General features: G+C 40.4%; 1 protein-coding gene across 3 annotated transcripts in view; it reads right to left on the reverse strand.

The window, feature by feature from the left end:
• tenm1 (teneurin transmembrane protein 1) overlaps positions 1-27564 on the reverse strand; it is a 414402-nt gene that overhangs the window by 155569 nt on the left and 231269 nt on the right. For all 3 annotated transcript variants that reach the window (XM_035434568.1, XM_035434569.1, XM_035434567.1), the window contains 2 exons: positions 14308-14587; positions 1029-1289 (listed from right to left, as the gene is read on the reverse strand). In XM_035434568.1, coding sequence (XP_035290459.1) covers positions 1029-1289; positions 14308-14524 — 478 coding nt within the window. In that variant the 5' untranslated portion in view covers positions 14525-14587. The remainder of the gene's footprint in view (positions 1-1028; positions 1290-14307; positions 14588-27564) is intronic.

The following is a 27564-nucleotide window of genomic DNA, read 5'->3' on the forward strand; positions in this document are numbered from 1 at the left end:
AACCGCGCCAGCGGCGCCTCGTTCCCGGGCGCTCTGCCCGCCGCGCCCGTTCCGAACGCAGGCAGAGGTGAAGCGGCGCATCCGACACCGCCTCTCATTAGCGGCGACCCTGGCAGGGTACGCGTCGCAAACAGGCTCCCATCTCGCGCCAATTATTCTCGCCCTTTTTTTCCGGCGGCGGTCCAAGCGGGGGAAGAGGCGCGTCGTGAGTCAGAGCGCCGCGCGCATCCGCGGCGTATAAATTAGCACCGCTCCGCCGGATCAATGGACCCGGCCTCTTTGTTTGTGTTTATCGTGCCCGCATTTTCCTCGGGACCTTGCCGGAATGAGCTGGGTTCACGTTTTTGATGGAAAGGGCCCCCCCCCCCCCCCCCCCCCCAACCCGCCCCAGCCCCCCGGCCCCCCGGCCCTCCCTCCAGCCCTGCGCTGTCAGACGATCTCAGGTGTGTTTCGGCAGGCTGATCTCGGCGGTAATCTCTTAAAATCCATATCACGGTTCTCTCGCAGTCAGCAGAACAAGGTCAGGCTCAGCCTCATACATCATCGTTCCTGGGCACGGAAGGCTCTTTTTGATGTTGTAAATAAAGGCTAGGCCAGAGGTTTCGAGACCATGCAATAGCGTACGTTAGGTCACACCGCAGGACCTCTCTCCGGCATTCAAGCGCATAAGTGCAGCTACAACACACATCAATGCGGACTAAATCCCCTCACCTAGGCCGTGTAAATCAGACTCTTGGCTCAGAGAAAGTAACGGCCGCACCGTCCGTTTCCCCCCCCTTTCTTTCTTTGGATATGTGCTGGTTGCTAAGTTCTACCGCTCAGGGAGATGTGAGGGAAAGATCAGAATGCACAGCAGGGAAAAGCGCTGATCAATTTCGGCGAAGACACGAGAAACTAACGAAGACCGAAGAACCCCGGTGAGAAACAAAGCCGCGGTGATTCCCCCGCCACGGCGCACACGCGCCGACACGCCCGCGGGCCCACAGGCACGCGCGCACTGACGCCCGCGCCGCGGCGTCAGCTCTTACCGTTCTCCCCGTCGGACTTCCTCTCCTGCTCCGTGTCAGTGAGAGACAGCACGGAGTTGGCTCGGCTGGACAGGCAGGAGCTGTGCTCCGACTTGATCTCGTGCATCCAGAGGCGCAGGGCGTGGTCCGGCGAGGGGCCGCCCTCCGTCTCCGTGTCCACGTCGGAGCCCATGGCCAGCGGGTAGCCGTGCTGGGGCGCTGACCGCAGCTCCACCTGGTAGCTGGGGCACATCATCTGGGGTGCCTCGCAGAATTCCAGCTCTGTGGGCGGAGACGAGGAAATAATAGATGCCGCTCGTCTGAGACCGTGTCACTGGATCACCATGGCGACAGAAATGAAGGCAAATTTCCAGACCTTATTATTTCCATAATGTGAAAAAAATAGCCCAAAAAGCTAAACCACGTACAAAAATAAAGTTTGCTTGTATGAAATGTTCTGAAGGCTGCAGCAGTTTGATGCTAAAGCCTACATTTAAAAACAAAAACCAAAAAAAAAAAAACTTGGCAACAGCAATTAAGATTTTTCACGCATGTCGCCCTGAATGAATATAATTCACATAATTCAGTCTCGAAAGCACAAGCCAAATACCACGTTTTCCTTTGTTGGTTTTTTCTATTGTGTAAACCCATGTTCAGTTCATTTACAAGGAGATTATGAACAGGTGGATTGCAACATGTAAACTTGTTGTGCTACAAACACTTTGGCTAACAGGTGTTGCCCTGTCAAAATAATAAAGAGATAAACACAAGTGCCTTGATGTGACATGAAAACAAGCTACTCCCTCGTTCAGTTTTTGTCACATAAAACATTCATTTTGACACATTTTCAAATTCATATTGTGTGTGGGCTTCTGGAAAACACCTGGTGAAATGGAACTACAGACTGCAAAATGTAGCCCCCAAACTACACATATAATCACATGTATAACGTATGAATAAAACATAACCACATGGACTCCAAATGTGTGTATGATTTAATGGTAATACTAGCTAGCATGACACAGTTCTTGCAGCGCCAGAGTGTAGCACATGGAAACTAATCTGTTCTAATACGGTGAGATGTCACCTTGTGGTGAGAAGTGTACTGTAGCATGTTCTATAGTTAACCTCTAATACTGCACAGTATTTCACCTGCAGATGAAATGAAGAGCTTTTTTCCACTGTGTCACAGGCAGAATCTCTGTGCTGCTCCCATAAGGGACAAGCCCATTTCTTCCAGATAACACATTTTCTCACCATTAAGCAGCTTCCACAGAGGTATATGGTAAGATGTTTCATTTTTACTTCATTTTTGTTTGTCTTGCTCAGGGGCGTCCAATCTTATTTGAAAAGGGCTGGTGTGGGTGCAGGTTTTTGTTTTAGCCCAGCATGAAGACACCTGATTCTACTTATCAAAGTCTCAATAGAAGACCACGATTAGTTAAATTGTTAAATCGGGTGTTGTAGTGCTTGGCTAAACCAAAAACCTGCACCCATACTGGCTCTGTTTGGATAAGATTGGACACCCCTGTTATAGCTAAACTGCTGAGAAACAAGAATGGGGGTGTGGCTTTTATTCTCTTCATACAGGTGTTGTTGTTTGAGGAATAATTTCAATACAAATTTTGAAAGGTTGATTCTTCCTCTGCCTTACAGGCATTCTGAACATGTTAGTGTACAGAATGCAAAGGTCTTTGCTAACTGCATGTTGCTGGCCAGTAAAGCTCAAGTGCTTGATCTGTGGATACTCTACCATTTAATTGCACAAAACAAGACCAATTTGGTTCGGTTTAGTATCCGTTTCCAGTACAGCAACCTTTGATTTATTAAAAGCTGTGAATCGCTTTGGGAAATAAAACGATTAATACAGAGGAAACGTTTCAAACTGTTACTGCAAAAAGAAATAATAACGATGTAGCGAGTCACGCCGTACGATCGATATTTACAGATGTGAATTCATTATGACTTACAATGGCAGCAGCAGAGGTCTGATTTCTGAGTGAGTGATTTGATTTCATCTTTATTCACCTGAGACTAGTAGCAGGAGCACGATCATTTCTATCTGCTTTATTGACTGTTTCATAAAATGCACTAGATATTTTGATGAAGCCAATGAATTTCCTACCTACCTTTAAACATATTTCTCCGCAAACCACACTGCATTTAAGCACAGAATAAAACAGCGCCATTCTAATGAAACTAGGCATCGATCTGGCGCGGAAAGGGTTACAACTTAATGGTTTCACATCTTCTGTACCGCATGTTAGGGTTTGTGTGAAGTTTACAAAGTCATATATATTTCATTGCTCGCTTACATTCCCCTGTGGGGGTGTTTACCTCGCTGCTCAGAACTTCTGATGCACCATGGGAAAAAAGAACCCCCTCTCAGAACCCCCTCTCTCTCTCTCTGAAAACGAGCTGCACACGGAATGATCTCTGCAGCCCCGCTTTGCTGTCATATTCCATCACTGCAGACAGCTGGTGGCAGTCAATGCAAATCTACGCAACCGCGGCTCCTGCGCATTAATGTGAGAACAGGAAGCCATCACTCTGCTTTCAAATGGGCTCTGATGTTGCACAGAGATCTGAACAACATCGAAGTGACTGCCATCCTTCAAGCCAGATGATGCTAATTGCCTTCGACTAGGAAGTACACTGGAATGAAATTCATTCCGATGCGATCCAAAGTTCATTCAATATCGTAAGTGAGCGTCCTGATTAATTCATGTTAAACCACGTGAGGCTGCCCACCTAGTAACATAAAACCAATGAACGGTAATTAACAAGCGCCTCGTCTCCTCAGACATCTGCGTTAACTGAGCTGTCAGAGACAGCGGCCCTCGTTTGGCCTGCAATGCATGAGGTATTTTACTCGGAATGAGGAATTTAAGCAATTGTTTATTTTTTGAATTTGTCGCGGTGTGATTGTGAGCCATCTGGATGGCATCCAGAGTTTGTGAAAACAGGGCAAAGGTTATACTTAAAGACCCTCTGCAATCAAAATATTAATTTTGATACGTTATGTCGTACATTAAGAATGGAAGAAATAAAACCTATATTATTAAGTTGGAGATTATAAAAGCCTTTTTTCTTGTCTTGAAAACAACAAAGTTGCAATACTGCCCATCAGACAATGACTGTATATATTGGTTTATTAAGGCTAGGGTTAAGGACACTTTTAACCCTCTCCTTGGTGGTCGAGTCAATTAGCACTCATAGAAATTAGCAGCGCAGTGGCCCCCATGAACCAGAAAATGTGCTCAGGCTTAGGAGTGCAAAATCCCAGCTTTGTTGCCATTATTGGACTCTGGGTGAGGAATCGTGGTAAAGCACAGCAGGGGGAAAAGCACGGTGCGGGAACAGCAAGCTGAATAATGAGGGGAGAGCTTGCTCTCTCCCGGGAAGGCTGGGATTAATCAGGGAAGAAGAGGAATACTTCTGAGGCTCCAGCTGCGAGGGTGACGACTCATCATCTGGCAGCTCTCGAGATGAGATGCATTGTGGGATGTCTAAAAAGCCTGAGCCCTTCCAGAGCAATTTTCTGGAGGCCAAGAGATGGGACCACGAAGGACAACGTGTGCATGCACTCTATGTTCAGGAACGAATATGAAGAGTCCATAAATTCAATACTTCAAGGCCTATGATAAATGCAAGTGGCATGATGCTGATCAATTGCAGATTTATATGTAAATAGCCTGTTATATTTAAAGAAAGCCTTGCGAATGCTGTATTACCTGCTCTAATGGCTGTGTGGTGATCTGTATTTCACAGCTGTTGCAATTTTTTTTAAGGTTACTGAATGAACTACACTTTTCTCTTAGAGCATTTAAGAGCAAATTGTGAGTTTAGAGAGCTCATTTCGCACATTTCTGTGGCTTTTGAGAAGCAAAATAACCATGATACTTCTGACCATGAAAGCCACAAAAACATTCATTTAAAAACACAAAAACTGCTTTCTCTGTGGTTAACACTGGTTTGCCACAGAATATTTCCTTAGATTCATTCTCATCAGCCATCAGCGATGCGCCGTCTATCACTGTTTTAATAGAGGGCGTGCTAAACGTCTAAATTGCATCGGGGAGCTTGGACTTGTATCAGCAAGAGCTTGCCAATTCAGTTCAAAGCAGCACATCAATTATATCAACTGAGAGTCAGAATAAAACGCACGCTGCAGTTTAATGTGAGGGTCAGGTGGACATTGAGTTGTGCGCTCCGGATTCCTAGAGTGTCAGTGATCCCTTAATGTTTAATGATATGAAACACTGGAATAGAACCATTCGATTCAGACATTCAATTCAGCCTGGTTGTTTTGTGGATATTGTATTTAATTTCCATTCCTTGCACTCTACACCTGAGCACCGGGTAAGAGAGATGAGCTAGCTTATTTTGTAATGCTCTTGACATTTGCAAAAAATCTCATCTTCAGGAAATGACCATTGACAGGCACCAGCTTGTGAACATAAAGAAAAATATATTACATTAGTATTAAATGACATTTTCCAGGCTGATTGGAGTTGGAAGTCATTTTATATTTAATATCAAGATGAGAAAATAAACCAAATGCCAAGCTTGCAGAAGATCACTGTGCGAAAAATAAATAAGGATGCTTGATCCGTTTCCTCTCATTGTTTTATGTGTCATCCTATTCACTATAAATCAGCGCAGGTCAAGGGCTACTGCAGAAACCTGAGAATGAGAATCTCTAATCACTTCCAGTGATGTTCCTGGAGAACACAGAAATGATTAGGGGATGAGTATGCATTTACTCACCATTCAACATAAATGTTTATTATGCATTGAAATTGTACGTACACACATGTGTGTGTGCACGCGTGTGTGTGCATGCATATGACTGTGTGCATTGGCATGTTCCTGTGTGTGTGCATTTGTGTGTGTAACATAGAGCAATGCAATGCACTTTAGATTTGGAACCCTAACAGAAACAGAGAGAACCATTAGGTCTTGAAACAGGTCTGGAAATAGAATAAGAAATGGTCAGTACTGAACAAACTACAGCTCAAACAGTCAACACTGACATGAAAAACTACAGTTCAAATGCCCTGTTGGTACTGGTATGAACAAACTAGAGCTCAAACAGATTTTGTCAGTACTGGCATGGACAAATTACAGCTCACACACTTGATGAAACCTCAGGCTATTTCACAGTTTCTCAACAACAAACAATCATTAAAAATTCTGCAGCTCTCAGCCCACCCCACGATAATCAACCATAATCTTGATCGCTGTCATGCTCTCCAAACAGTTAGACTGATAGCAGTGGTGTTTACTGCTGTTTAATAAATGCAGCCAGTTCCGTATCTGCATTTTCTCAGTGCCAGAACCTTAGTTCATATGCAAAGCTGCACATATCTGAAATATTTGCATTTACCACAGGTAAAACGCTCACAGCAAAGCAGAATGCTCCTGACATCACTCATCACTTAGACACAGTGTTTTTGTTTCCGCAAAAAACACTTGTTGAAACTGATAAAAGTCCATTTCAACAAGTATTTTAGTTGTATATTTAGACTTTAAAATTATTCCTGCTTCCTTTTTTTTGCTAAATAAGATTGCCAGGTGAGGTGAGACAATTTAGCTCATTTCGAGATTTGCTAACGAGGTAAGTGAATTTCACTCGTCAAGCAAAAAGTAACACTTAAAACAAGCGAACATTTTCGACTTCAGGTCTCACCACACGACTAAAATCCTTGTCAAGGCAAACAGTTCTAAGAATTCTAAAATAACACGAGCTCCGTAGAGGGCGGAGGGTGGAGGGCGGGCGGGCGGGCGGGCGGAGACGGGCTGTTCTGCCGCGCGTGCGGCTCCGCTCCGCATGCCGACGCCGGGAGCCCGGGCGTGCCAGCTGTGAGGCGGGCCGGCCCCGTGCCCTCAGAGAGCCCTCTCGCCGATTAAAGAGTCGCCGGCGCCATCTGTCCGCGCCCGACGTCTGCTGGCGAGGGAGAGAGACGGGATCGTCCTGCGCCCGGCCGGCCCCCGCTGTCGGGAGAGCTTACGTCGCGGGCTGTGCGCCAGGTCATAATTAAGGATTTCGGATGACGCGACGGGGATCGAAACGGGCGCGAACGCAATCTCAGACTGTTGACGCGCGCGTTTTGGCGTTTCGACGTGCCGTTTTCTTTATCCTCTATCCTTGATTTGGACAGCGCGATGTACAGTACGGGCCAACTATTTAAAGAAAAAAGACAAAAAGTCCTTGACTTTATGATGGTGACTGGTGAGAGCTTAATCGGGAATGCGCCTGTAAGACTTTGGCCACAGTAATTAGCACACACAAAGAGAACTGGCTCTAAATCCTGCTGTGGCACTTGTGGCAATCCTGCTTGCCTTAATCTTCCATTAACATTTGTAGGGAGATTTTTTTTTTTTTTTTTCATTGCAGAATGGACTACCGGTGGCCAAAGCAGGTTGAATAATTAGCACCAGATAATCCAAAACAAAATATGCATGTATAGTTCAAATGGCTGCAGCCCATTGTGGAAAAGTCCAGCTTCACACATTTGACACAAGTGCTACAACACCCCAAGGTGTAAATCAAAAATAAACAGCGAATGTGTGAAGCGACAGCTGTTGGTGCAACATAAATACCACATAATCAGTCACGTAACCTTCCATCGCAATTAACATCAGGCTACTGATTAATTGCAGACACATAAGTATGACGATCAATGTATCGATTCAAAAACATTGAATGTGTAACACTTCCAAAATATTGCCATGGTGAGAACTAATCTCTTGAAAAATTTCCATGTAAAAACCCGTTTGATACACCATATAATTTGCTGCCGAGCTGTGAATATATCTCATACAAAAAGCTAATGCTTTAGATCTGTTTGCATCAGACCGGAGACTATAATTCTCACTCTGAGTTCCATGCAGTTCTGCAGGCTGCTTTCCACACACTTGCTCTTCATTACACGTAACGCAAGTCGTTTTCCTGATCCCAGATCCCAGCAGTTCTTGATCCACTACTGGTGATAGTGTGAAACCGTGTTGTTAACCCATAACTAGTTCTTGTTGATATCTCTTTGACCTCTGACCCCCTGAATGACAGGAAGAAAATGGAACCACTTGTGGAAAATGGACACAAGTGCTCAAGATCCCCCCCAGTCAACTGAAACACGGTGCTTTGTATTCCGTTTTTGCTGTCAATCTGCTAAGGTCAAAAAATCCACAGCAAGCGAATGCTATTTATTCAGCGTATGCAGTTTCCATGGTAACTAGAGCCTTTTTTTTTTTTTGCACTTTCATTTGAATACGGCCATAAATGGAAGCAATAAACTGTTGTCTTTTGCTCAGATCAAGCCAGGTAAGCTCATCATTTCTGGCAGGATTTTGAGCATTCAGAGACAAAACAGACAACATTTCTGTTCCTTGATTCATTTCCAGGAATTGATGGGGCAAACATACAAACGCCTTCATTAAGCTCCCAATGCATAATATTTAAATCAAAATACTTTATTTGAAATGACTGCACAGTGCAACTGCAAAATTATGGATTGAGTATGGACAGATACATATTAATTACACATAAAAGTCTTGCTAGTCAGTTTTTATGAATGCATAATAAACTATGATTGAGGTTAACTGGCTTTTCAGTCATTATCCAAACTTTTATGTACATTCCACACAGTGGTGTGCAATTCAGCTCTATTTTAAATGAAACATACTGTACATGACTAAAATGACAGAATGACTCATATGCTGAAGTGGATGGCTTTCACTGAAATGGAAATGAGCAATGCAGATTTATCCCAAACATACCCTGATCAGAAAACATAGTTTGCCAGTATAGAGCAAACCTTCCAGCATCCACATGTACAGTATAATGCTGTGACCAAGAGAAAATGCAGCCTTCTTCAAATGTACCACAGTTCACATTATCATTTTATGACTGTGTACTTAAACATTTACAAAAACAAAAGCCTGTAACTTTAGTATGTATACATTTGTTCACCATAAAATTCCTTAAAGAGAAAGAGATGTCTTGAGAGCTGGGGTTAAGGTTAAAAGAAGATCAAGGTAATATTAAGTTTACAGGTTATTGCAATAACCATTAACTGCATGAATCACAAACTCATACTTCATAATAAGGGCTGAGTGAGTGAGAGGGAGTATTTTTATTGCAGTCACGCCGTTGTCATTAATTATGTTGATTGCGACTTTGTGTATAACGAGATGAAGTGCACATTAAAAAATCACGCATACTGTGCAAGACTGAAAAAAGCAGGTACATCAGGCTGGTATAGCACTGGTTCAGGCTGCGGGGTTTGGGACCTATCCCAGCGTACATCAGTAAGAGCCAGCTGGAATTTGAGCTCGGTGGTGAGGTGATAGCGCTATATACGGCACCACTGTGCCATCCCATGGAAAAAAGGTAATATAGTAGGATTTTATTAATCAATTATTATTATTAATAATATGATCAATGGCCAGTTAAGATACATTGATATATCCATGAAAAGAGGAAGCCATATCGAAACAAAAATGCATAGCACAGAGTCACAAAACAGCACAGATCATCAGGTGAACAACAGAGGGTGGTGGTTTTTTGTTTTATGGAAAACTGACATTTCTCTTATTTTGCTCACCGCTGTATGTTCTTGTACTAAGGGATCAGAGAACAGCCATTTCTTCTATTTTTTATACGAAAGACTTCTTTTGATTTTACTGTAAAACTCATAATAAAAGTGCTGTTTGAAGACTACATTTTCAGCACAGGATGGCACAATGGTTCAGTGAATAGTGCTGTCGCCACACAGCCAGAGGGTAATGTGCTCAAATTCTGGCCAGCCCCACCTGATGTATGCTGGGATTGGCTCCAGCCACCCCCCCCCCCCCCCAAACCAGACCAAGAGTAATTGATACAGAAAATGGATCAATATATTTTGGTATTTTATTTTTACCGTACACCTTTTTTTTTTAACATGGGCCCAGTATAAAAGTCTGAGTTACATAAACTCGGTCATTTTGGTTTTTTATTTGAATTGAGTAATAAGATGTAGTCCAGAAAACTACCAAAAAAAAAAATCCTGGACCTATTAGTCTTGTTAGCTGGGCAGCACACAATGAGGTGAAACAACTTTATATGGTTGGTGTGACAACATAAAAAGCTTGCCACTGGAGCTTAGAATTTGTAATCCACAGAGTCTTGATCCTTGAAAGTTGTGCGAACTGAAGAGTGCTATTTTAATCATACTAAAGAATTTTTAAATGAGAGAACCAAAATATTTTACAGTGTAGGCACAGGCTTTTGGCTGCTCTAGGCAACAACAACAAACAAAAAAAAAAATCAATTGATAATATAATATAATATAATATAATATAATATATTGGGTTTGAATACAGGCCTTTCTGTGTGGATTTCCATGTTCTCTACATGTACGCATGCAGGTAGGCTAAATGGAAACTCTAAATTGCCCATAGGTATCAGTGTGTGTGTGTTCCCTGCAATAGATTGGTGGCCTGCCCAGGGTGTATTCCTGCCTCTTGCCAAATATACGCTAGGACAGGCTCCAGCACCCCCTATGACCCTGTCCAGGATAAGCCAGTATAGATAATGGATGACAGATGGATGGATAATATAATATAACAGAAATGTCATAACTACTAAAAGAACAAGACACGGCCAGCTTATACAAACAGTAGATATATAATAATAATGATTATATGGATCTTGGGCTGCTTTGTGTTTATTTGTGAGTATGGTTTTTAGATATTTGAGCAAAAATGTACTGGTTTTTACAAGAACACTTAATGTTCATCTTATGTGAATGGCTCGTTTTACATTATGACTCAAGATTCACAGAGTATATCCATAGCTTTTTTGTCCCTTTTGCACCTGATCTGAGTGGAAAGTCTTTGACCCCCTCATTTAGTCTTGTTTTTTAATAAACCAGAAAAAAATGTAAGTCAATTATCTATCCCAAAAACCATCCCTACTTTGCAAATTCCAACCATGACTGTCTCTTTTTTTATTTGACCTTGACCGTCACGTATTAAATGAAGATGCACTTATTTTTGCTAATTAAACCTCACAATATCTTAGGTTTCACCCGTCATTTATGTATTACATATTTATTAATACTCACATCCCTTCACTAAAATATGAGTGAAGTGTAACAATTCTTGCAAGGTGCACTGTGCTAGTACAGTAAATAATAATAATAAGATAGTAGAGGCTGTGACTTGACTGTAAGCTTTTTAAAATAAACAATGGCATGAGGGAGTTTCTTCAAGCAGCTGCAATAATGGACGATGAATTTAACTCTGCAGAGGGACAAACAAGATTTTATTGCTGGAGGAACAGACACCCACACAAACGTATAATAAAGCTTAGCTGTTTTAGTCTATGTAACTTAAATTCACTATACACTAGAACTATTCAAGTTAGTTTCTTATATGGATATGATATTCAGATATATTAGAATCAAGAAATATTCTAACCTATACAATGATTATTTATTCTTTAAAATTATGTCTGTGTATTTATTATTTTTAACAGTGATCACTGTTATTAGTCAAATCAAGAAAAAAATATGAGAGAAATTGCCATCTCTCACATCTCAGTCCGATGTTGATCTCACATTGGTCCAAGAGAAATACAAAAAAAATAAAATAAAAATGGTCTCAATCATCTGTTTTCTCTGTGTTTCTCCGACCTTCTTGGTTTGACCTGTGAACCTTGTGGACCAGCATTGTTTACACTGGCTACATTTGATCCAAGTCATACTTCACTGCAGTTTGTATACTGTAAGTGCCTAGCAGGTACAGGCAAGGTTTGATTTCAGTCACTGCTCCAAACGCTAGTGCTTTATACCTGCATACAGTTTAAGAATAATTAATTAGTAGCAATGCCAAGAGGACCAACAGTAAGCACATAGTCAATATATCTAAGAAAGCAGAGACAATCTCTATTGTTCAGCATGGTTTGTAATTAATTAGCCCTTCACATGTCAAACCTTTTTTCCAACAACACATTTTACAACCATGTGAGTGTCCATGCACACGCACACACACACGCAGTCCCATACTGCTATCCTTATGAGGACTTCCCATTGACTACATTCATTCCGTAACCTCTAACCCTAACCCTAACCCTAACCCTAACCCCAACCACTACATGCCTAACCTTAACCTAATTGTAACCTTAACCCTAACCCTAAGTCCTAACCTTAAAACAGCCTCTTGACCTTGTGGGGACCAGCAAAAGGTCCCCACAAAGATACATTTTCCTCATCTTTCTATCCTTGTGAGGACATTTGGTTCCCACTAAGATAGCATTACAAGTTCACACACACACACACACACACACACACACACACACACAATAATAGTAATATACAAAGTTTAGAATTGTGTTTATGTGTCTAAGGTTCTACTATATTTAATCAATTTAATGAAAACAATGCAGATTGTGAAGTTGGAGACAGGTGAAGTGATCAAATGGGCAAACCCTTACTTTCCCTTTTAAAGGGTCCCAGCCCCCAAGTCCAGGCACCGAAGGTTTCATGCCAGGTTTCAGACATTACCTACCTGATTTCAGTCCACATAAGAATATAGCTTGGGTTGATTGATTGGGAAGGAAAAAAGATGCAGGCCGGGATTCAATCAACATTTGTCCTTGACTTTGAATCTCAATTAAATTCAAGTGTGTCAAGTTTTTATCTTCACCAGCACAGAATAGCCATCACCAAAATTCATTCACAATGCAATCAATATATATCTGTGAATAAATATTAACAGTTTTACTTAAGCAAAATTTATGGATACATCTTGAGTGAATATAGGTCTAAGCCTTGTTTGTCTAAATTGCATATGCCCTTAAAGTGGGAAGGTTCAGTTGATTGAATCTAGAGAGATTGTGCCTGTCAGGAGTCATCCACTAAACCATTACTTTTCTTGCCTTTGCACAAATTTCACTGTTTAGTTTAATGATTGGTGACCTGCAGGATACAGTTTCCCTAGAGTGTCATACTTGAACAACCTCCTGTTTTGCCACTGACCAAAAGACAATTTGTAATGAGCAAAATAAATGAATAAGTACAGCAATAAAAAAACCCACTACAAACCATCTTATTAGCATTGTTTTCATTTTTTCATATTTTTGGAATTGAATTAAAAATCTGAAACAAAAAACAAAAGTGTGGAAACAGCTTTTACAAAAATAAGTGTGAATTCAGTTATTCTTTGGGACTCCTGGGGCAGTTAGTGCAGTTTCCATCCCCATTTTTAAATGTTGTGGCAAAGGGGAAAAGGAGGGCACAGTAAATGCTCTGTGCTGCAGTATAAACACATTAATGATTTCACTTTCTTTTCTAACAAAATAAATGATTCTTCTGGTTCACTTCTAATCACACCTGGGGTCATTTCTCCAATAAGCTTTCTTTTCTACGTTACAAAGTTTCCTCATTCTGGTGAGAGCACGAGGTAGAATAATAACTTCAATGCTAATACTTCAATTGCCATATTCATTTAAAGGAATATTTTTCATGACCAGTGAAAGATATCAAATGTTTTAAAGGTATATTCTTGCTATAATCTAGCAAGCTACGTTCATCACTCATTTTTTTTCATTTCTTCAGCAGAATTAACTAAATGAACTAGACTTTTAAGATATGATCATTTCAAAAAACAAAAAATTACAAAAAACTTAAACAAGTCAAGCATAATTTGAAATAAGTTATTGGTGATAGGTTCAATATTACTGAGACAGCATTGCTATGAACACTAATACATGCATTCATAAATCACTCACAGAGGGGTATCTCATTTTATCTGATTTATTCAGCCGCAGTGTTTTCATTTGGATTACCATCAAGTGGCTCGTCAAGAAATCCACTGCCATGGTTACAGGAAAACTGCAGGAATAATGCACTCATGCCGAAGTCAATCTGACCAGCTTCTATGTCCATATATCAATAGTCCATCTCATCTTATTTTGCTGCTATAGACAGCCAAAGAGGACCAGAGACATTAGAACGCAGTATACCTGTGGAACTGCCATGACCCCCTGATCACCTCCAACCATAAGCCCCATTTTGGCTTTAACACAGGAAATGACCTAAGTGAGCATAACCCATCTAACTTCATTTCCAAGTGTTACACAGAAACTACCGTTCATTGTAGGGGAAGACACCAGGGTCAGGCAATGACTCACGCAGTAATTTAGTTGTGCATTGTGTACAGAAGAGACTCATTTAATTAAACGCGATTGACTTGTGTTGCACCTAGTGTGGAGCTGGGTCATCTGAAGTTCATAAAGAGCAGACGGGTACTGCACCTTGTGTGGGCTCGTCTCCGACTTTGCGCTTCTTGCTGTGGCTGTTGTAGTTCAGCCGCAGGTCTTGGCCGTAGTCGGGCAGGGTCTCTCGGGAGGTGTAGGATTTTCGCGGGTTCCGTCCGTCGTCGCTGTCTTCCGAAGAGCTGGTGTAGGATAGCTCCATCTCGTGCCGGGCCTTGGAAAGCGGCTGGTAGGGTTTGCAATCCCTCTGTTCCATGGCTGGGCAAGCTCAGCCACACTCATTAAATCATGGGCTCCACAACTCAGGGCACAGAGCAACCTGGTGGTAGAGGGAGAAACCAAGGGAAGGGTTTAGACTCGTTTGATGTCTACCACAAGTGGGCATCATCTACTGTATGCAGGTTTGGAGCGGCTTTCTGATTGAGCGAAGCCAGTACGCAAAATTTAGTAACCAAACATCCAATGTGTTACGAACATCTACCAAACCCTCTGAGCATTAAGATGTTGCTGTGTCGTACCACAGATTTTGTTACTTTAAAAGATGCAGGAATGAAAAGCCCTTAGAAAAACAGAATGAGAGATTACTTTAATCTTGCGTAATTTCTGAAGTACTTGAGTAAAAAAAAAATTAAAGTCCTGGGGGTTATAATGACTCTCATCCATAACACCAGCAGAAACTTTGGAGGGAATAATGATGTGATTTGTGTGCTTCCATGTGATTCAGCTCAGCATCAGAGAAAAAGAATGTGTAATCTAATATTCTAAATTAGTTTTAATACTGGCAAATGCTTCTTGCTGGCCTAGGCAGGTGAATAGTCCACCTTATATTTTTGCTAGTGGGAAAAAAAAGAAAATGAAAAAGAGTGGCAGTAAAAATAGTTTGTAAAATCTTTTATATTTACTCTTTTTTATATCCTTTAATTAAACCACAATGTGTTCCAGGTTGCTGTTTCAACACCTGGGACCATACTAAAAATGCCTGTGCACACTGAAGGTTTGGAATAGACCCACCCCTGACCTTTCAATGGCTGACTTAATGCCTTCATTCCTCCCGTATACTCGCCTGCATTGACCTTTCTGTCAACCCCCCTGACAGCTACTAAACCTCAGACACAACACTGGCCCAGAGCCTTGCCCTTCTGCAGAGAGCACTGCAGCACTGTCCTTGAGTTCTCTTGCAGAGAAACAGGACGAGACCCAGGTAATAACCTCCCTCAATTCTTTCCCAGTACAACAAGAGTCAAAGCTGGCTCCCTAGGAATGGATGGCTGCATTTGCTGGATGACATCCGAAATATTGAAAGGCATTTAAGACAAATATAATAATGAAATGCTCATTTATTTGACGCATCCCCATCTTGCGGTGGGGTTAGGTTATTCATTTATCTCTTGGGAAATGTTTTGTATTGTTAATTGACTATTTTTGAGGCTTGTTCTTAAGCATGGTTTTCATTCTCATTTCCCTCCTCTCTCTGCATAATTTCCAGGTGAAGTGCCATTTTTTTTTCTGTGAATCTCTGTATATTTTTGGTGAAGGACCTCTATGAATCTGAGTAACACATTTCAGGCAGTGATTTTTCTTTTTTTTTTGACCAAAAATACTTAATCCCTTTCAGAGACTTCTCGTAACATTGTGTGAAAGAGAAAAAAAAGGGAAGTGACACTTGCTTAAACCTGTCACTCAAAGTTAAGAGGGAAAGCACACTGTGCACTGACCATGCATGCTCCCAGTGGGTGTGTCTGAAGAATGAACAGGGAAGTGTTTCCCACTGTGGAAATGAAGGGTTTTTTTTTTTACTCTGCACTCTAACTAACAGTCCAGGCCCAGTGCTGGAAGAAGAGTATGGCGTGCTTGTTCTCTGCACCAACAGAGAGCTACATGCCCCCACCCCCCATGTCAAATGACTCTGGCCTGGTCTGGTCTCCTACTGTCAACGCTATAGTCAGTCTATAGACTGCCTCTGAGTCATCATGACACGCCTGTTTTAAATTCAATTTTGATTCATTGCTTTTGCAACAACATAGATAAAATCCAGCCATAAATTAGATAATGTGATTAATTAGAAAACAAATTATTTGTACACAAACTATGTTCAACAGTTCACAGTGACTATACAACAGAGAGATGATGATTTCACAACTGTCTATTACAAGACAATACATGCTAGCTATTTATATCCAATAGCTGTTAGTTTAATGTGTATCTGTTCATACTGGCTGTTCAATCTGTCCGTAGTAACCCAGTAAATAAGGCGTGTTCCATGTCTTTGGCATGTAACTGTCCATACATGCTTTCTTCTGTTACAATCAACCACAAATACACAGCGTGTGTTGGGCATGACTAAATACTGTTTAAAGATGTTTAAACAAAGGAAGCACACACACACACACACACACACACAAAGAGAGAGAAGCTTGAATTCAATCAACATTTCCAAGTGTTAGTTTTAATTTTCACAAAGACAGTTTTGCAGTTTCTGTACTAGTGAGCAAAGAAACCACAAACACCTGGCTTTTAAAATTGAACGAAAACATATTTTTCTTGGCTGTGTCCAGGAGTAATTGTGCTCATTTGATTGATTGGAACCATAATGAATTGAAGGACCAGCTGAAACCGTAATGTATTGATAATAAATGGTCTGGACAAGAGCCGTGAAGTTCATGTACTACCACAAATCTAATCAGTCTTGGAATTGATCTTTATGACAACACTCACTCACTCACTCAATAAATAAATAAATAAATATTATTACTCTGTAAATGTCATTAAAATGATAAAAGTGAATAAAAATGTGCAATGCAGTTTTTCCATTTACAAAAGGGCACATGAATAATGAAACACAACCCCCAAAAAACCATTTCAATATTTCCTCCCCACTAATGGCTGCACTTACCATTCATTAGCATACCGTTAAAATATTATTTTATCCAACATTATTTCAAATCTTCAACACCAAATAGCAAGGCTGCCATTATGGAATGTTCGTCCTCATTTCTTCCCATAATGATCCCTTTGTAGCAAATGATTGTTGACTGCATGTGTCAGTCTCTTTGGGGACTTACCAGGACAAAATGAACAACCTCATTTCACACCTTATGGTATTTTTGTCTGCATTGAAATATGCGCGTATGCATGGCTGCACAGTCTTGGCACAGCACAGATATTTCTGCACAGGCATCTATGCTTTGGGGAAAGTTCTGGGCAAAACACAAGGCTCTCCTGTGAGCACAGAGGAAGATTTAATGAGCTGATTAAGGCTTTGTGAATAGATTGCCAAGCGGACGCGGAGGACACCATCCCAAGTAAACCGCACTTTGGTAGTACGTCCTGATTTGCACTTTTGGGTCGACTTATAGAGTTCTAGGAATGTAAATTACCAGAATAAAACTAATGCTACTTCAAATAACATCGGTCTGGCAATAGTACCATGAGGGAATTGTTAATACAAAAGAAATGGAGCAGAGCCAGCGTGCATAGGCTTCAGAGACAAGAAAAGTATAATCATCACCCTCTAATTCTATATTTTATGCACAATTTGGATGAGGAGAAATAACAGTTATTATGCCCAAGACTACCCAGACTATACCATGTGCAATTCTCATCGTATAATTACTTCAAAGACATACTGTATATGATCTTTCTCTCTTGCAAGCTACAATAATATAATGTATGAACAATACATAATATATAACAATGCGTTTTCACAGAAGCATGCTGCTTCTCATCTGTCTTTTTTGTATATATTTTAATATATTCCTTAAATTATGTCTGACATTGAAAATTCTCATTCATATTTAACTTTAACTTAAAAGCAAGAGCAAGTACTCAGCATAAGTTTTTTCAAGCAAAGTTTGGTGAGTTTAGCAGCAATCACAATCACCTTTTCAAACAATGTATGCGAACAGAAGAAAGAAGACTAACACTAGATATGCAGAATCTATCTACGGAGAATCTCAGGAAATAAGTGAGCTGATAACAGCTTTATTGAGATGGGAGGTACGCCATCCACCAAGTTACGGCTTGGCAGGGCATGACCCATACAGCACCGAGAGTTTAGCACTTCTGAGGATTTCCTACATAAATAACCACAATGAACAGACTATCAGCCTTTAAGAACACTAACTTCCATAACTTCTGACCTCATGTAGAGACAAATAATTCAGATATAACTTCACACGTCCACACAATAAAGCCCCAAACTCAGGTTATTTTGCTTTTTCCTGCCAATTTTGTCATCACAAATGCTCCTGTCCCAATTCTCCCCATTGGACATTCAGCTATACTGTATACACCAATAACAACATCTAATCATCTGCTTAAGGTAGCCAATTGCAGGATACTTGGATGCCCTGGCAAAATGGACATATAAGGAAGTGCACAAGTGATTCAGACAATAGAACATGTTTTAACAACTTTGTGGTGGCCATCTTTGTTTTATGTGGATGCTAGCTTGCTCGCTAACTAATAATTGCTAAAAACTGAATGAATGTTAACCAGGCATATAGATCATCTACCAACATACAAACAATTAGTAGGTCTATTGTGTATGCATTAGCCCATTAAAAACACTTGCTGTTATCCATTTAAAACGATAACACTTTCATTTATTAGTGATTAATGGTAAAGGAAAAATGACTGAATCCTTACCTATCTGTTTCCATGAGCTAGAATGTATGTGCTTATAATTGTATGTACGTGTATGCATGTCTCACTCTAGAATTATCTCATGGTTCATAAATTTAGATGCATTATCATTATCAGGTACTCATAAAACAGTACAAAAATGAATGATACGTAAACTAAAACTAATTTTCTGTGTACAAAAATGCCAAGTTGCCCACGCATACAAGTCTATAAGTCATTATTAATTCAAACTTGCTAAATCTAGGCCTGCCATTAAAAGCATTGATATCAAAATATTACAAGGCCATGTTACAACAAACAATATTCGCTATCGTTGCTCACACAAATTAAACAAGCTTTGTTCCAAAGCAATGCTACCCAATGTTTCCTAACTTAATTTCATGTAACTTGGCCATTCTCTTCAGATGTTAAGATGAAAAAACACTGGGCCAGGTTACATGAAAGAATTTTGTATGAAAATTAATTTGTGAGAGCTAGGATAGCCAATAATGTTTGTGACTTATAGACAGGGGTTTGAATGTGTGAGTAATTTGGCATTTTTTCATGTTGAAAACATTTTTTGTTGAGATCATATTTACTGTTGCTTAGTAAAAAAAAATTTTCTTGACAGCAACTTATTAAAAGTAAATACACTAGAAACATGTCAAAACATTAAAAATGAAAAAATACCCACACTCACCAGCATTTCATTCCAAACCAGAGCGATGAAGCCTAATTATTATTCTTTTTTCCCCGTTCAGTACACACTTTGCTCACATAATGCTCCTCTCCTGAAGTCCCCATGCCCGTGCCACAGCCTCCACTCTCTAGTTCTCCCCCATGCCTCCCAGCATCCTCAAAATCTGAAAGCGGTGGGGGGGGGGTTTGGGGTGTGAGTGTGAGTGTGAGGAGAGGGTTATGTATGAATTTCTGATTCGTGTTGGGGGAGTCCCAGTTCAGAATATCGCTGACAGGTCCCGGAATTTTTATGCACCCTTTCTCGAGAGCGTGGCGGCTGGTAATTGGGAACAGAATTAAACATTCATGCGGATGCCCTGTCAGGCCGGGGGAAAAATCCTCCCCCGTTTGCCCAGTGCAGGGGTGCGCGGGGAGCGAACTTCATCGGTGTGCTGGGGGGCAAGCTGGGGGCGCTCACTCGTCCCCCCATCGCCTCTACGGCCACCTCTCCCCACGGTGAAACTCAGCCCTGAAAACCCGTCGAGCTGCGCTCTGCGTAGCCATTCAACCTCAAGTTCCGACAATCACAGCGCTGGACTCTGACCCAGGGGGCTGAAATCCTGGACCGGGCACAGCTGTTTTGCCGCAAGGAAGGTGCTTTATTTTACTCTCTCTGAATTGGTGACAGAATATGTGGCAGGACACGCGCATCTGTAAGTAATGCGAGTCACCCCGGACGAATCCGTTACATTATTTATTGTGTGACTGTGCCCCCTCTGCCCACCCTAGTTTTCATGGGTCATTACCACAACCGGTTTTATTCGACACTCTCCAGCTAATGGGCGTGCTTATTGGATTTACCTTGGATAGCCGGGGAAATAAAAATGTCAAAAAGACGCATGCATTTTAATAATCCAATCACTTCAACCTTGCTGTGGACATTTTTATATCCTGGCTTGGTCATAGCCCCTGTGTAACTGACACAATTTTTGTTCATGTATACCAGGCATTTATTGAGATACCACAGCAAGGCAAATTATTATTATTATTATTTCATTTTAAATATATTTTTATAGCCAGTTCACTTGATTCAATAACTGAGATGACAAACAAAAATTGCAATATTAATGTATTATTATTAATGTATTATTAACTACATAAACTATTCATAGAGAAGATTAGATTGTATTGGGGATTAGTACATATTATAGATGCATGAATTTATGAACAATGCTAAAGAACATCTGAGACAAGCAGCTAAGAAAAAAATCAATAAATGACAGCCAGCATAAGGCATTCCATGCATGGCTATAAATTATGCATACTGTAAAAACTCATGTAAAAAAGTACATGAAAATGAATGGGTGGTTCACTTCGTTAAGGCACCATGCTGTGTGACCCATGGTCTTGGATCAAATCCAGACTACACCAGTTCTGACTGTGGCCGGTAGCTTCAACGGCGATGTGCAATTGCCGATTACATCATCCAGGGTACGATCAAAACCCTTTCTACGCGCCGTTAACAAGAAGAAAAGACCGCAGTGGACCGAGTACCATCAACACTGGACCAAGAAAGACTGGGAAAGGGCTTTTTTGCTTACATATTTACAAATCCTTTTAGACCAGCAGATTGTAGTTGTCGTTTCACTGTAGTCAGGGAAATCGGTTTCTCTCTAGTAGCTGAGTTCTTCTTGTATTTGTGGTGCAGTTTTAGAACGGTTTCTTTTGGTAGGCAACACAAGATTAGTGTCCATACACACTTTGGACTTAAGGAAGGTTTGATATCATCATTTTCTTAATTAAGCTGCTGTTTATTATATCATAGCATATTTTCTGTCATTACTTTCTTGAAGATAAGAAAATTTAGTCCAAATACCCAAAGTACAAGAAAATACATGTTGCTTTGTGGATATGTCATTGGAGACACCAACTGTTAAGTAGATCTAAATTTAACTCTGGGGTACTTCTCATTCTTCTCATTTTGTTTTCAGGATGTCTACACAAACTCATCACTGCAGCAAATCAATGTCACTTAGCCTAAAAAAACAGCATGAAGCAGTGCAGATATCTGAAAAACAGAATAAGTAAACGTATAACACTAAAATGTGAAGTAATATATTATTCATCAATATTTATAAACTATCATATCAAACTCTTGGTGGAGTCATTTGAAAACTGCAGATGCCATCAAGCTTTAGTAAGACTGGACCTTCAGAAACAAAAGCAAGAAGCCATTACAACTTGTCCTCCAAATATTCCACTCCTTTTAAATCTCTGAGTAGTTTCACCGATTGGTGTAATACACATCTACTAAAACAATGGATCCTGGACTTGAAACAGTGAAACAATATTTGTCAATATTTGAATGTGAATGAACGGGACCACTTACAGAGACTGCCATTACCCCTAGCCTCCATGAAGAGGTCAGGTTAGCTGATGCAGGATTAGAAGAGAAAATTGCCTCCAGTAATCGCAAAGAGATGAATTTAAACTGAATTTATTTGAAACAAAATTCAATTTATTAGGAATGATTCACTCTGATTCTCCTTTATGTGTGCAGACCAATGAAGAATAATACATAATTACATTAATGCTGTAACCGCCTTCATTTAAAATTAGAATGATGCTGTAACAGCCTTAAATTAACATTACAAAAATGCTGATCAGAATAACAGCAATTGGACAATTCATGTTTACTGTACCCTTCTAGAATATCAAGAGCATGGATGGCTTCTGAGCCATTCATAAAGGGACTTGACATCCTAGCTTCAGCCAAATTGAACTGTGCTTCCTCCTTCACTTTTGAGTTTTTAAAGCGATACATTTTTTTGACGAAACAAGCGTGAACAGAAAACCAAAGAACAGAATGTTCGGTCTCTGACATGCGGCAGCTTAACCGCTCTTTCATCATTAAGAGGCAGACTGAAGAGGCCGAAGGACGGATCATCCGCGAAGGCCTCGTCTTGCTGAAAGAGCTCTGGATCGGCGTGCTTTCGGCAGTCCCCGCAGGGGGAAATGGGAACATATTCTCCCCCCGCTCCCTTGCTTTATTTGCCTGTGTGAGTATTCAGCGCACTGCCCGGTGGGAGAGAGAGAGAGAGAGAGAGAGAGAGAGAGAGAGAAATGGCGGGCGCACGCGGCTAACGCGCTCCTCTCGGAGAACCGCCAAGGTTCAGCGCCGGCGCCAGCGTGCCCGGCGGGATCTTTGGGGCCCCGCTCCCTTGATTGATGTGCTCAAAATTCCACCTGAGGAGAAATATTTTTTTGGCAAGCCCAGGGCCTTTTTAGACATCTATCAAAATGTCTCTCTGCAGAGGACGCGCACACTGCTGGACGAGTTCCTCGGGTCATCTGCAAACAAGCGCGTGCACACAGAGGTAAACACAAAAGTCAAGCTTAGGTCGGCTAAGAATATTCTCTTGCTTTTGGGCCGTTCTCCATTGTTCAAGAGCACAAGTGGCTCCAAGCCACAACGTCTCAAAAATGTGTCACTTCTGATCAAAAGCAACACAAAGCCATATTTTCGTGCTGCAATGAGAAGGGCAATATAAGTAAAGAAGACACAAGATGCTAATCATTTCACCTTGAAAGGAAACACCATCATTTTGTAGCTTCAGTCATTCACAAGTGTAAAAAAAATCATAAATATCTCATTTCTGAATTGTAACAGTACATGAATAACAACTTTAAATTTGCCAGAAAAAAGATTGATGGGAGACACAACAATATTTACATACTGTATCAAGCACTACACATTTTAATAAGGTTAGTGTGTGTGTTAGTCGGCTGTATGAGTATCTATGAATTTAAACATCTTTAGAATTTAAACATGTTTTCAAGGGTAGAATATACAGTTCGGCTCAGGCTATACTTCATATATTTTTTTCCTGTCTGCACAACACTCATCATTAAATTATGAAAAGAACACAGTGTTCAGTCTCACCGCGTCTGCAGTGGTGCTGGGGTCACGCCTCATTAGTTACATTTGATGGCGCTGCAAAATGAATGCAGATCTGGTTTGGACATCACTCAAACTGTACAATGTCAGCCACTGGTGAACGACGTGTGCTTAATGTCTTTTAAAGTAAAGTAAAAAAAAAAAAAGAAATTACAAGCAATTACCTCAACTTATCCCTAAGGTCCTTCCCCCATTAAATAAACGTGTAATGCAGTTAAGTAATAAACCTAACTGGCTAAGTTCTTACTAATTAATTATATTAATTCTTCGGGACTGCTTCGTGTAAAAAGTTTGTGCCTGGGTTTGACACTTTTTAAGGTGAGGTGTTACAGTGGAGGATTCCCACAGCTAATGAGCTACGTTCCCCTTGGAGACTGTTTCACCGCTATACCTGTAAATTAAATTTTGCAGACTTTTATCTATCTATCCCCCTCCCCCTCACTCTCACTGTCCCTCTCTCTTCACCCTCCCCCCAGCAACTAGGCACATCAGTTTATTTAATGCCCTTAAGTTCTCTGAAGTTAAACAAAGTTATTTTTTCTACCCCAGAACTGTGTTTTGATGGTCTGCTAATTTCAGCCTTCTGCGTGGTAACTATTAGTTAACTTACTTTTCCTTTTATACAAGACCCAAAAACCATGTCTTTAAACCCGCATTCATTTTACATGTGAAAAGTCCATGAACATCAACAACGTGCATTGCCCTAGGTTTGCTCTCTCCTGTGTAATCAAACTTAAGGCTGGTTGCTCTTTGCCTTGACCCAAAATGTCTGCAGTGAGACAAATACAGGTATTTTTGCACCCCCTTTTTATACGCCGTACCTCTTTCAGAATGATCGATGGGTCAACTCTTTTAATAACAATGACAGCATCTGACAGGATCAATCAATTCCTTGGATTGATGGATGAAATGAAGTGGTATATTCAGACAACTTTCAAGATGGAAACAGAAATATAGAATTGATATCCCATAGTAACAATGCTCTGAATCCCAACAGCTTGACAGCTCCAGTGTGTACAATCTGTGAAGGGTCTCTACAACAAGCAGGATTATGGAATATATAATAATTTAGTAACTGGTTTTAAAAACATTTACTATAATCTAAGTTATTGCAAACTATTCTGGAGTCAGCTAGCCTCCAGTGCTTCTAATGGTGATGCTAAATTAGTAGTCAGAAAAATATCATCAGTGAGAGTGCTTTGCTAATCCTATACATTTTCCTTTGTCTAATCAGTCCATAAACATCACATGGAAAAAAAAAAAAAAATTCTGTAGGACATTATGTTTCAATTAACCTTTGGCTTTCCAGTAACCTTTAGTTTGAAGCAAAATTCTCCCAAGGATTCAACCCATTATTACTTTTAACTACTTTGACAATTACAACTCCAAATCTATCTATAAGGTGATATCCACAGTACATGGGAAGACCAAGAACACGTATTTTACAAGATGAGGAAAAAAGATCCTTTTTGAGATGTCATAACTTGGATTCACTGTGACAAGAGGAAAACCTGTCTGCAAAGCTCTTTGCTTTTTGCATACAGTACAATTCGAGAGAAGAAACACATGACCAATCATCAAAAGAAAACATTATAAATTCATATATGTCCTACTATTTTTAACATTTCTCTCTTGTAGTTTTCTTAATCCTGAATGTGAATAAGAAATTTGGCAAGCAGAGCATAATAGTTGATTGATTATTATTATTTATTTATTTTTATTTTTTAATAAAGCTGGTAATACTTTTGTTGCTGTAACAGTAAGACCAGGGTATAGAGATAATGTTTCATTATTTACAGTATTGATGTAGTGTTGTGAAAAAAGTATTTCCCCCCTTCCCTCTTTTATTGCATATTTGTCACACATAATGGTTTCAGATCTTTAGACAAAATGTGATTTTAGACAAAGGGAACCTGAGTAAACACAAAACACATTTTTTTTAAATTCATTTATTTAATGGATAAGTTAGCAAACACCCATGTGAAAATGTCATTGACCCCTCAAATTTAATAACTGGTTGCATCACCTTTAGCCGCAATAACTGCAAGAAAACACTTCCTATAATTTGATCAGTCTTTCACATCGCTGTGAAGGAATTTTAGCCCACATTTCTTTCCAGCACCGCTTTAATTCAGACAAATTGGTAGGTTTATAAGGTAATTTCAAGCCCTGCCACAGCATGTCTATCGGGTTCAAGTCAGGAATTTGACTAAGCCACTCCAAAACTTTAATTTTGTTTCTTTTCAGCCATTCATTCAGATGTGGACTTCCTTTTGTCTTTTGGATCATGGTCTTTCTGAATAACCCAATTACGCTTCAGTTTCAGCTCACAGACAGATGACCAGACATTCTTCCTAAGAGTTTTCTGGTACAGAGGAGAATTAATGGCTCCTTCAATGATAGCAAGTGATCCAGGTCCCGAGGCAGCAAAGTAACCTCATACCATCACACCAAAACCACGGTGCTTGACTGCTGGTATGATGTTCTTACTGTGAAATGCTGCATTTTGTTTATGCCAGACATAATGGGATCTGTGTCATCCAAAAAGTTCCATGTTTGGCTCGTCTGTCCAGAGAACATTATCCCAAAAGGCTTGGGGATCATCCAGGTGATTTTGTGCAAATATGCAATCAGCACCGATGTTTCTCTTCGTTTGCAGCGGTTTCCGTCTTGCTACTCTCCCATAAATCCCATTTTTCCCCGTCTCTTTCCCATTTGTGGTTATGCACACTGAGCTTGATTGAGGCTAGAGAGACCCGCAGTTATTTGGATGTTATTTTGGCATAGTTTTTGAATTCCTATATGAGTTGTTGCTGTACCCTTGGAAAAATGTTGTCAGGCCAGGCACTCCTCGGAAGACTCACCATTGTTCCAAGTGTTCTCCATTTGGAGATAATGGCTCTCACTGTGGTTCGATGGAGTCCCAGAGCCTTAGAAATGGCTTTTGAAATATATTTCAACAGCTTTTTTCTCAATTTCTGAATTTTCTTTGATCATGACAAAGTGTGCATGTAGAAACTTTGTGGTGGCTACTTCACTCTGATGGTAAGGTACAATATGAGTGTGATTTAAATTCAACAGGGTTGCCTGCACACAAGCTTGTTTGTGTTCAATCAGCTGAATCTAATTATCTTTTTTATCTAAAAATTATAATTTTTTTTTTTTAATTGGTTGATTGAGTAACTTCAACAGTTACTTTTTCAAATGGGTGATATGGATGTTTGATAACTTTCTCATTAAATAAATTAAATTATAATTTAAACAACGTGTTTTGTGTTTACTCTTTTCCCCTTTGTCTATTACATTTTGTCTAAAGATCTGAAACCATTTCGTGTGACAAATATGCAATGACAGAGAAAATGAGGTAGGGGGCTAATACTTTTTCACAGCACTGTAGCCTGTAAGGGACAGGTTATAATCAGTTGACCCGGAACACTCAGCTGTCAAATGCATGAACAATACTGCCTGTCTTCTTGACATACTCTCTTTGTGCTTTTAATAAAGATGCCATGAAGCGTCACCGCTTCTCAAGCAATGTGATTACCTGATCGGAGTCCAGCTTTGTGGCGACGCTCAAATGCTGCATTCCCCCGATGTTATTATCACACTTTGACAGCACTCTCCACAGTGAGGAATCTTTACCCCCTTGTTAGCGGAGAAGATCAAAGGTGTTTTGACAGACTGTGGGCACACACTAAAGAACCTATGGGCCACAACATCATTAGCATAATGCCAGTTCTTTAATATTTCCTTAACCACGCTCTTCAAAGCGATTTTTTTCTTTTCTTTCAATGTGGCCGTTAGTGAAGTGCCACCACTGTCAGGAGTGAACCGCCAGCTTCTTTAGCATTCTGTGAGGTGGCAAGCTAATTATCGATCTATTTTCCTGGCCAAAAATAACAGTAGGGCCGTCGCTTGTCAATTTTATGATCAATCCAGATTACAGAAAGGAAAAAAAGGAAATCCAGACTTCATTCATGTCCAAATAAGGAATAATATTATCTAATCTGCCACTGACATCAAAAGGATGCAAATGT

This window comes from Anguilla anguilla, chromosome 9 (genome assembly GCF_013347855.1).
Source record: "Anguilla anguilla isolate fAngAng1 chromosome 9, fAngAng1.pri, whole genome shotgun sequence".
Taxonomy (NCBI): domain Eukaryota; kingdom Metazoa; phylum Chordata; class Actinopteri; order Anguilliformes; family Anguillidae; genus Anguilla; species Anguilla anguilla.